The following is a 12,004-nucleotide window of genomic DNA, read 5'->3' as shown; positions in this document are numbered from 1 at the left end:
AGAGTGTGTCTGTTAATGTCTCCCTCATCATCGCTGGAGAAGGACCTCACCAGTCCTTCCTGCAGCATGTAGAATTAGGACCCAAACCTCCTTCCAGGGCATACATATCGGAGTGTGCCCAAATACGTGCTGGAGAGAGAATTAGCCTTCCCCAGGCATCACTTAGATCAAGGAATCTATTTCTTTCAAGTTTCTCTTTGCTCTGAGGAAAAAAAATACCTGAAGTAAGAGTCAGAGTCAGGAAGCTGAGGATTCCACCTCAAACAGCAGGAAAGTCCAAAGAAACCTTCTATAGGACTATGTGGTAACAGAAATCGCCTTCATCAGCTTGGGCTTTTCAAAGTTACCACTAGTTTCTTCCCCTCTGATGTGCAGGCAGATAGAAAATAACTGAGAGCTGCAGTAACCTAAGAAAAGGCACAGAACTACCTGGCTGTGGGGGCTACCCAGGATGTTGTATAGAAAGCTGTGTATTTGGAACCTGGTTTATTCTGTGGATCATCAATAGTCATCATTACACGTTGCCTCTTTCTTCCATTTTCTGTAGACAGTACTAGGTTCTCTTCAGCAATGATATAAACAGCAAAAGGAATACTTTTATATTTATATTCCTCCAGTAAGTGATGTTCAAACTGTTGCTAACTTCCAATTATAGAAATGTTAAATGCTAATACAAAGGTGCTGATTCATTGGAACACGTTTTAAGTCTTAGGAGACATATGGTATATATATAGAAAAAGCATTGCATGGAGCTTTTCAAATTGTTTCTGCATCTGCATTGATTTTATGCTGCAATTCATCTAATACCCACACTTCCATCCGTGTGAAAATGATCACCTCTTGTTTTAAACACCACGGAGAGTTTTGCTGTCAAAAGGAGGGAATCGGCCAAAAGGGGATGCTGCAGAATGTTGAGGAGACATTAAAAAGAGAATAAAAAAACTCCTGATCCTTAATTTACTACAGCCCCAGGGAAACAGTGCATTATATGTTGACAGCTTCCATATGTGTCATGCAAACCTTTATTCTTACTGTTCAAAATATAACGTCCCATTAAAAGAAAAAGTCTACATTACATGCTAAAATGAGACGTATGATACCAAATGCTGTCTTCAAGAAAAAAGAAAACACATTCCAATGTCATGTGGTTTTTTGTATTTTTTCAGCACTTTCAAAGGGGGAAAAATATGAATTACAACAACCAGACATCCTTTCAGAGTTGTTTTTATCATACTGTTATATTAAATAGTTACAATTTTTTTTTATTCCTCATGTAGACATTATTATTATTTATGCACCATCTTCAGGGATCAACAAAGAAATAGATCTACACAAGTAATTGCCTAAAAAGTCACTGAAAGACAACTGTATGAAAGATTACTGTTAATGGTAATGATAACAATATAGCAGCACCACGGAGTCTCAGTAATTATTGCACCCCATTTTAAAGGTGCTGTATGAATAAATCTAAAAATCAGTATATATTTACAAACTTGATTATCCAGAGACCCAGTGAAGTGCCTGAATGCCTCAAACAGGGATCCTCTGACTTAACAGAATCCCATTCAGTTTAATAATCTGTTGCAACAGAAAGGTTAATGGATCAAGTCTTATCATAAACGTCTCTCAGTTATGGGGGCAGAACTCCTCTACCTCCTGTAAACTCAACGGACAGCTGGACACATGAAGAAACGTTCTTCAGACCTGCATAACCTGAACTTCACTTAATCCAAGGGAAGGTTTTTCGGTTGATTTGAACCAGTCACTGAATTTTAATAGAAAAATGGTTGGAGGGAAGGTGGGTGGGGTTCTCTGGGTTACAAACTGGGTCCACCTACATGCTGAGTCATGTATAAAAATTCGTGTTCCATCTGTACACAAACGCGTCGTTCAACTGCTGGTGTTTCTAATAGCTTCCAGAAGTAACAGCGACCCAATAAAAATAATCAAAGCCTTGAGAGCAAAATTGTAAGAGCATGAAAGGATGATTTTCCTTATGCTAAGTTGAAGTGGTATAGCACAGGTCTTCCCTCTAGTTCTGAAAAATTTAGTCTCTAGAAGGTCATTCTTCTTGCATGAATAAACTGAAAAGGGAACAGAAAGGGAGGGAAGAAGGGAATTCCCTCCTCACTCAAGCAGCTGTGTTGAGAAATTAAAATAAGTGAGGTGGGGAAGGTAAAGCTGCTTGTGGTTTTGGAATTTAAAATAGGAAATTATCTATCACCTTTCTGATCTTGGGAGTAGGACAGGGGAAATATTTACATAAGCTATTCTTTTACGATTTCTTCAGTGTATTAACCTAAAGGTTTCCTTCTACCCATACAAACTTTCCTGCTGTTTACTGAAGGGATATAATTTTGAGGCTAGAACCAAAAAATTGCTGGTTCCAGGGTTTCTTGATGAATGCCTTTCGTGGATATTTAATTTTCAAGAATTTCTGTATTTGAATTTCCTGGAAAAAAAAAAAAAAACTCAACGATGGCATTTATTCTGGATCAGGAAAGCTGGCCAAAAGCCAGTTCATCTAATTTGGATGCCTGGTGGAGATGTCACCTCTCCAGAATTTTAAGGGCTTAAAAATGGCGTCACAAAACCATGCTGCCTAATAGATGCGTTCCCCATACAGCCCGAGCTCAGGTGTGGTGCTCTTGAAGGTTGGTCGAACCAGCAACAACGTGGTCTACTTTGCATTGCTGCCTCCCTTTCCCACTGACTGTACTCTGACCATACAGACAATATTAGGTGAAATGGTTGTCTGCTCTGGTTGAAGCCTACCAACTCCCTTTTTAAGCATCATGCCTAAAGGAGGACAGTTTTTGCATAACTCTCCAGCAGCCGGGGCACTTGCTGAAAAAGTATGAGAGGCTTTGTTCATAGCCCAGCTGAGCCTGAGGGAGAATTCAGATCAAAAACAATGAGAAAATGTAGCCAGAACAAAGAAAGAAGAAAAAATATTAATCCTTACACCAGGGTTTCTTCTGCTACTCATTAACATTATGTCAGCTAAGGTTTAGATTAACTGGCATCATAGATCCCTTGACCTCTGACATAAAAAGCTTTTTGACAAGACAGAGCTAAATCTGAAAGTTTGCTTGTAAAGTAGTAAGGATTAAGTGAACCATCACAGGAAAAAACAGTATATAAGTCTCTTTTTATTAGTTTCTAAAGAAAGCTAAGTAAAGAACATTTCTTCTAAAAATATTATTTTGCATTGAGATGCATTTTCACTTTTTAATGAAGAGCATAACTGTGAATAATGTAGTAGCCCAGTAAATTTGTACTAAAAAACCCACAGCTCTGACTTCAACTTTGAGTGTGTTTTCTAATTTTCAGCTAATTAAAATTTTCAAGATTTCAGATTTTTAACCCATTTCAATATAAAAGTGTTTTGAAATTAGTTTTCTTCAAATTATAGAAAACCAGTTCCCACATTACCCTATTGTTAACCTTTCTCTAACATCAGTACCAGCAGCTATGAGATACCTCCTGAACTGTCCTGAGGTTTTTCTCTACTTTTCTCCATACTTCAGCCCAGAAAGTTCTTTAGAAACTTTCTAAAACAAAAAACCCACAAAATTACTTGAGTTTCCTGAATGTAATCATCAATGGAAGAACATTAAAAAGGAACTTCATTGTGTATGTAGGAGCTTTTATCCAATACTTCATTTAATTTGACTTGATTCAGTTAGCTTTATGATTGCCATATTCTACAGAATTAATAGCAAATTTGCAGGCTGTAGCTACAGCAGGATAAAACTTGTGTTCTTTGTTTATAAACTCCCCATGAATTTATATGGTTTATAAGCGAATTTAACCCAATAAAGTTAAAAAAGATCCATCCAGAAAAGATTCCTAGCAAGACATGACGAGAGCATATGACGAGAGTGTTATGATTGACAGTTACGATCTTACCATCCCCGGTTTCAGCGCAGAGTTGCAAGCCCAGATTGTTCTGCGGATTAATGACCCAGTGATTGCTGGTCACAGTAATGTCAAACACAAACCAGCCCACATCAGAAGCTTGAGCCTTTCTTGTGTCTAACAGGAACAAGTCTGCATCCCTAAGTTAAAGAAAATAGAGAGTTAAAGTGTTCAAATGTTATTATTTTTTGTCCTTAATTTCCATGCTGGCAATAACTTCCTGAAGTCCAAATGAATAATCTGTTAACATATCCTCATCATAACACAGTACAACATGTGCTACAGACAACATGTAATTGTTAAGTATAATACAGGTATTTCCACTGAGAGCTCTTTCTGAAATGAGTCTCAGCATGAAAAAATTACAGCTCTGGAAAATCTGAAAAATCCAGCTTCCTGATATAATGCACAAAATATATAATTGAGACTGTGTATAAAGGATTCATCTTTCGGCACTAGAATGTCTCAGAAAGATTAACTTTTATAAACTGTTCAGTGTGAAAGACAAAAAATGTCAAAATCACGTTCCAGTTTCAACTAAAATTCAAAGGCATAACATTGCTAAAAAAATCTGTTATTAATAACATCTGACAGCAGCTGTATCATATGACAAAACATGAATAGATGGTAGTTCAGACAGTTTCATATTAGTACAGTGTTTAGAAAATAAGTCTCTATATCAAAGTAGAGATTATATATCTATTCAGTAATGTAATTATTACATTTTAACCCTCAGTTCCCTGCTGTAGTCTCAAATTTATTCCCATAAAATCTTCCAGTAATTCAGAAGGGCTGCTCACAGGAGTTAGTATGATTGTGTTACTAAATGTTTAGCATGCATCATTTATTTGTTCTGTTTTCACATATCTCCTGACACAATTGTTTCCAGAACCACATCTGTATTACAAATAATTTACTACAATGACCACACTAAACCTAAGACATTTAACTCTCATCAATTTCATTTTACATGATTATACAAAGCAGCAGGCATTACTAAAAACTGTTTTCACCATTTAGCCTTTTAAATATAAATCTATAGCTATAGAATCCTATTTATTTTCTACCCCAAATAGTAATCAAAAGAATAACATACAAGAAAAAATATTTTATTCTAAATTTTGACTATTCAAGTCAACTAAAGGCAGACTTGGTTTACAAAGACCTTGGAATTGTATTGTTACCTTACAGACAGCATGAATATATGCTTAAAGAGGTAAGACAGACAGAAATAATAGGCATTGTGTATAAAAAGTGGATTTAAATTATGATGGTCCTGTCACTGTATTGTTATGTTGCTTAATTGCAATAATTTTCCAGGAAGTTACTATCTTATCTAGACTAAAATTGTAAATGCACCTAGAAGATCTAATACTGAAAAAAAAAAGGTCTTTTGTAGCTCTTGAAACTGTAATTGTTCAACACTCAGGAAAATAAAACCAAATGAGCTATGACAAGCATATGTTTACTTAGATGTGAGAAATATCTGCAGAATCAAGTTAAAGAGCTCAGAAATTATAAAGGAGGGGTTTTTTTTAAAAGAAAAAAAAAATAAAATTGAAAGGGTTTACTTTCAAGTCATCTTTTCTTCTCCTGTTAAAGGATAATCTTTGCTGGGCTCTTATTACTTAGATTCTAGTAGAACTGTTCTAATGACCACACAAGGAGAAAACATTCGTTCTCCCTCTGGAGCTAACATGAAAACAATCTTATAATTCAAAAGAGCCTGACCTGCTATGCTAGCGCTGAATAAATTAACAACGTACCACAAATTTATAAATAGTAATCTCTGGAGACTTAAATGCGAACTTTTTTCTCTAATAAACAGTTTTATCAGAACCTTAAAGCTGAAAGGTTTAATTCTGAATGTGACAGTCTTTAAGATGTTTATTTATAAATATTTCTTGTATCATTCAGTAGATTTGATAGGAAACTGTAAAATTATTTGGAATATAAAATATTACAATATCACAGTGCTATAATTTCACATTTGTCTTGTCTTCCCTTAGAACACATAATTGTTTTCCCATATAGATTCTTTCATCTCCAAACTTTGCTGGGACTGATATGAAATGGTCTCAAAAGTCAGATGCATGATGTCTCATGTGCCAAAATAAGGCACTACTAATGGTACAGCCCAGAAATTCCTATAAAGGACAAATTTCCCATGTAAATCTCTCCTCAATATGATTTTATTATTTTGTACTGCAGCAGAAACTCACACCAAAATGTCTTTGGCATTGATATGTCAATCTTCTTGTCTACCTTCCTACAAGCATAGTGATCTGACTAAGGTAATAGACTCAAAGAGGCTGATTGTTCCTACCCGTTAACTCAGCAAGTGAAAAAAAAAATTAGTTGTGGGTACCTAAAGAAAACTAGAACTGATTCTCAAGAATACACAGCAGAATAGAAAAAATATCTCTGGACGAATGCTAGTAATTTAGGCCACATAACAGCTATTTACTACAGAAATTCAAAGTATTTGTCACGAAAAAAAACAAATTTTTGCTATTAATGCAAACATAGGGTGAAAACCTGACCCCTGAGAAGGCAATGAGAGCTCTGGGATCAGGATTCCCCCATTAGCTCGTGCTGTTCACTTAAAATTCTCATTACATTTTGTGACATTTTTAATTTTAAAATTCTCCTTTATTCTGTGAAAAGAAAAAACCGATCACACTTAAAATGAAAAACAGCTGCAAATTTTGGCTCTAATTTTAAAAAATATTTCTATTTAAAAAATAGCCCAGAACACGTAATAAAAAAAGTAAGGCATTATGTCATAAATAGCCTGAAATTCAACAGTGAACACATTCAGGCAGAATACAACTGATTGACTTTACCTTTATGGAGGCTGTTTAAGTTTAGTGATCTCAGTCTGGTCCCAAACGGCCAGTTGTCTACAGCAGAAATGCTACCACAGTCAAGAATTTCAGCAAAGAGGCTGGGGGCAGAACGTCTAAGAAGCTCCACATCTCCTGGGTCACTTAAGGAAGTAAAGGTGGAATAAACCATCTGTATGTTTCTTGAAACCCAGAAAAGTTTTTGACCAGATCAAATCACAATTGCTGTGTAATAGGCCATCCCCATAATGCTGCTTCACCTCTCGCCTCATTCCAGAAAGCTGCTTTAGTATCTTAATGCCACATGAGGATTCCCTAATGTGGGAAGAATCCTTGGGGTTTAGTTAAATTAGTGGCTAGCTGCCACCAGATCATGAACAAGGATTTGGCCTGTTGGACTACATTAGTTTCGTCGTGAGAAAAGATTTGGGTAGGAGTACATTGGCAGGGCTGTGTAGGAAAGTTTGCCTTGCCATGGGCTATGCTTTACATGCTTCCTTAGAGCAAACAGAAAAATTAAATCCCAAAGACTGTAATTTCAGCAAATTCTGAGCGAATTCAATACACACACACTTCAGTGGTCATGCTGCCACAGAGACAGAGAAATGTCCAAGACCACAACATAATCCTTATTCTGCAACTTAGGAACCCTAAAAGCTGACCACTCCTTGCCTGAAAACATAACAGGTCTGCGTTTGGGATTGCAGAGTCCTGTCAGGCACCCATGTTTGTCAGGCACCCATGTTTCCTGTTCAGAGCAAAGAAAGGTGGAAGAGCAGTGTCAAACCCAGCAGTTTTGCTGTGATATGGCACTAGTAAGGAGTGTGGGACATTACAGAATCCTAGAATTATTGAAAGGTTTGGATTGGAAATGACCTTAAAGATCACCTAGTTCCAAGCCCCCTGCCGTGGGCAGGGACACCTTCCACCACAACAGGTTACTCAAAGCCCCAACCAACCTGGCCTTGAACACTTCCAGGGATGGGACATCCACAGCTTCTCTGGGCAACCTGTGCCACTGCCTCACCACCCTCACAGTTCTCACCCTCACATCCTGCAATTGCAACTTCTGAAAATTTTGCACCTAAATTCTTATGTACATATGTATGTAGGACAAACCTGAGGTGACAAAGTCAAGAATAACACTAATGAAGCCTGGACCCCAAAGCAAAAGCTGTGGCTTTATTGAAAAAATAAATAAAAATCTTGGGAGTCCTTCTGTCTGGAGTTATCAAGAACCTTGTGGGAAAAGTTCCTTGCTTATAGTTTGAACATTGGAGAGGTTGTGGTATTCTCCCATCCTGTCCCACTGAGTCACTTGCCTCTATATACTCCATATATGAGTAGAGACTGACAAAATCAACAATAGAAGGGAAACAGTGTATGTCTGAAGTTTCTGTAGTTCACAGAACTGGTGAACAGTTCATACTGGTGAAATCAAATGGGTGGCATATCGTTGCATGCCCCATTTTCCAGCGTCATGCTTCCATTAAAGGACATGATGCCTTTATGTTTATAAATGGAAATATAAAATGTTTATAAATTTATGTTTATGTATTGAAAGAAATCAAGAGCATTCTTTAATGGCTTCACAGAGACAGTTGTCATTTTAACAAGTCAGACAATATTAAATTGTGATCTTACTTCAGGCTAGTAGGCAGTTCTGCTTTCTCTAAAAAAGGATAGAAACCACCCACTGGGAAAGCATACAAAAAATAAAAACAACAAAAAAACCCCAAAACATCAAATAGATTAGAAAAACTAACTTTTCCTGTTGTTTCTTAAAAAAAAATCTATTGAGTTTTCAGGTGAAGTGCTTTCACCACTCTAGCCTTAACCTGTACTCTTTAAAAAGATATGTTTTGTTCCTTCCTGTTTCATTCCTTCCTTCAAGAAGTTTCTTTTAGAACCTACATCAAAAGAATTTCTGCAAGCTGAAGACAGAGGTAAAAAAAAAAAGCCTGCACTGTTTTGTTTGTCCCCAAATTTACTAAGAAAGCAGAAGGTATTCTGGAAGTACGAGTGCTTTCCCTCCTGTTGATTCTGCTCCACTGATATAAAATGACTCTCTGTTTATAGCCATAAATATTTTATAACTTGATGTTCAGAGATCTCACCTGGAAAGTACAAGCTCAAACTTTTGTGGGCAGAAAAGAGTTTTGAACTCTGATACAACCTTTGAGCTAACTGGTGATGGGGCATTTTTTTCCTCCAGAATACCCTGCAAGTTTAGACTGCCATTTTCTTTGCTTTTACTAAATGTGCACAGGATAGAAATGTTTTATGTGTTCCAAGATGAGGGAGAGTTTTTGTTTATCTCAAAGCAAAACTTTTTTCCCCCCATTTTTCTGACAAAAGACATAAACTAATTTAATTTCAAAACTCAAATTTTGGGTGTCTAGCTTTTTTTCAGAAGCATCTTGGAATTGGTACTAGTTTTCAATGGGAATTTTAGGGTATTTAGCTACTTTACCTGGTGAAATCTGATTATTTACCCAGGTCTTGTAGAGTCTTGGAAACAGGTCATGCACAGAGCTCTGCAAACTCAGATTCAGAGATTTGCTCGTGTGTGATGTCACATGTGGCACTTAGGGACGTGGTTTAGCGGTGGCCTTGGCAGTGCTAGGTTTATGGTTGGGCTTAATGACCTTAAAAGTCTTTTCCAACCTAAATGATTCTATGATTCTGTGATTCTATGATTTCTTTTAATTTTCAGTTACTGTAAGCAGCATGTGTTAAGTGTGCATATGTAATCTTAAAGTTAGTGCATGACTTTATTTTTTAATTACATTCTGCAGAATATTAAAACGTGCAAAAAAGCCATGCTCCTTCAAAAGTAAACACAGTTGAATAATCTATCTGCCTTTAAGGATCTAAGTGAATCTTGGCTTATAGTACCTCAGTGTCAGCAAAGGGTGCATTTCCCAAATCCAGATGCTTAGACTGGGCGTACCACTCCACCATTTGCTCAGCGAGAACATGAACCCTCACCACCTCTGTGCATGGACAGATTTTTTAGTGAGATTGGACTTGTAACCCACCATAAACCTGGAATAAATTACATTGAAGATAAGTTTTATTCTTGCTCAATATTTGTTGATGTTGCCTAGCAATTAATACTGCATAAGCCACAGTGATAGTAATGATGCCTTGCTGAGGGTAACTTATGATCAGTTATTGTCTCCCTACTTAAGATAGAAACATGAGACATTATTGAACATATGCTACGTTCATGCCAGCAGGGTACCTGTTTGGATGCTCCTTGATGATCTGGTATATGCTAATCTGAATGGTTTCATTCTCAAAGCGACTGTTGCTTCGATCTTTGTATATCCGGAATTCGGCTGCTGTCACTGCCTCTCCGTGTGGGATCTGAGTAAGGTCAAAGCGAAACTCTTTGTAGTGCCTTCGCTGGTGGGAGAAGTCCTTGTCCCTTTCAACTGTGAGAAAAAGAGTTGAATATAAATTAAAGAGGTGAAATCAATGCCCGTTTCCCATGATTAATGGAGTGTTCCCTGTGCTTGGGAGTAAACAAACAGGACAATATAAAACTGTGCAAATAATAAAACCACAAGCCCAGACATAGTTCCAGTTAAAGGAAATTCCACAAGCCCAGTGTCTTCAGTTCAAAAGAAAAAAAAAACCTAGGTGGCTTTTATACAAATTCCAGAAGCTGGAGTGGAAAGAACATAAAAAAAAAGCTGAAAGGGGGCATGCTGTAAAGTAACTAGAAATATGGACAAACTAAAAGCTGCGAAAGGATTTAGGACTTCAGTCCTAAAGCACAGCAGTAGTAATGTCAGAGCCATAGATGACTTTGGAAAACACTAATCGCTGCTAATAACCAGGCAGACGAGAGGGAAGCTGCTCATTTCCACTTAATAGAATAAATTCTCAAGTGCTACTAATGTGCACTGCAACAACTATATATTTAAGAAGCAGTTACATCATATAAATTAACACATGTTGTACTCTAATGGCATAAGCATCATCCTGCCAGTGGTAAGAAGGAGCCATGAATCAGGGCTGAGTGCTTCTGGCACCCCGGCAGCAAAGAGAGCACACTCCTGGCTTGAGAAGTCCCCTCAAACCTGCTGTGGGTGGGCAGGTACAGCTCCTAGTGCTTCTGATACTGCCACAATTTAAAATAAAAAAGTTAACCTCATCGTTGCTTAATTCAGGATTTGCACAGAGTTTTAAGGGGGCGTAAACAGAGGATTTTTGTTTATTTGAGTTTACAACTGATTTGGGGCTAATTCCACTGTTTGCTGCAGTTGTCACCTTGAGTTACAAGCGACTTTTGCAATGGAATACGTATTTTGATGTGGCAAAGGAACCTACAGGCCACAGTACTGACTGATGACCATCTTAGGGGATTAATACTTCAGATTTTACAGGTGTGGAAAAGAAAATGATACATAGTTTCCACTGCCACAGAGTGCAACTGATCATTGACCTGTGAAAAAGCTGTGGTCTGTGAGAAGAGAGAACTTCTCACTTCTGGAGAAGTTCTACCTGCCTCATGAGATAAGTGCTTTCTTTTACTGATGGTGGACAAAGCCTAAAACACTCAGAGCTGGGATTCGGTTTGGAGAATCAGCTAAACACTTATCACAGAATCACAGAATGGATTTGGTTGGAAGAGATCTCTGGGATCATCGAGTCCAACCTTTGCCCTAACACCACCGTGTCAGCTAGACCATGGCACTAAGTGCCACGTGCAGTCTTTTCTTAAACACCTCCAGGGATGGTGACTCCACCACCTACCTCCCTGGGCAGCCCATTCCAATGCCTAATGACCCTTTCTGTGAAGAAATGCCTCCTCATTTCTCACCTGAACTTCCCCTGGCGCAGTTTGAGACTATGACCCAGGTCACCTAAATGCTCCCTCCTATAACCCATGCTCTTTTATTGTGTTTTAGTATTTAACAGTCCTCAGATCTGAGGGAGGAACAATGTCAGTTCTGAAAAGTGCATATTTAGATTGCTAAATGTTACATGTATAAATAATAAAATGTGTATGCTATTACCATATATATATATTTACACTTGTATGCTCATGTATACATGTGTACACTCAAGCAATTTTGTCTACATACACAATGTGTATGTGTTTGTATGTGTGTATAAATATATATTTGTATATATAAACCTGCATATGTGTGTTATTATAATGTATATGTGTCCTTACAAAACAGAAATGCAAAAAAACCCCAAAACAAACACTTTTTGGGGTT

The 12,004-nt window shown here is 37.4% G+C and overlaps 1 protein-coding gene across 1 annotated transcript in view; it reads right to left on the bottom strand.

Annotated features, from left to right (window-relative positions):
- Positions 1 to 12,004, bottom strand: part of BMP5 (bone morphogenetic protein 5) — a 61,399-nt gene that overhangs the window by 23,101 nt on the left and 26,294 nt on the right. The window contains exons 2-3 of the mRNA XM_009700814.1: positions 10,015 to 10,207; positions 3,913 to 4,061 (exon numbers count right to left, since the gene is read on the bottom strand). Of these exons, the coding sequence (XP_009699116.1) occupies positions 3,913 to 4,061; positions 10,015 to 10,207 (342 nt within the window). The remainder of the gene's footprint in view (positions 1 to 3,912; positions 4,062 to 10,014; positions 10,208 to 12,004) is intronic.

This window comes from Cariama cristata, unplaced genomic scaffold (genome assembly GCF_000690535.1).
Source record: "Cariama cristata isolate BGI_N322 unplaced genomic scaffold, ASM69053v1 scaffold4975, whole genome shotgun sequence".
Classification (NCBI taxonomy): domain Eukaryota; kingdom Metazoa; phylum Chordata; class Aves; order Cariamiformes; family Cariamidae; genus Cariama; species Cariama cristata.
The sequence above is the reverse complement of the archived record's forward strand: the minus strand, read 5'-3'. Positions and strand labels throughout refer to the sequence as shown.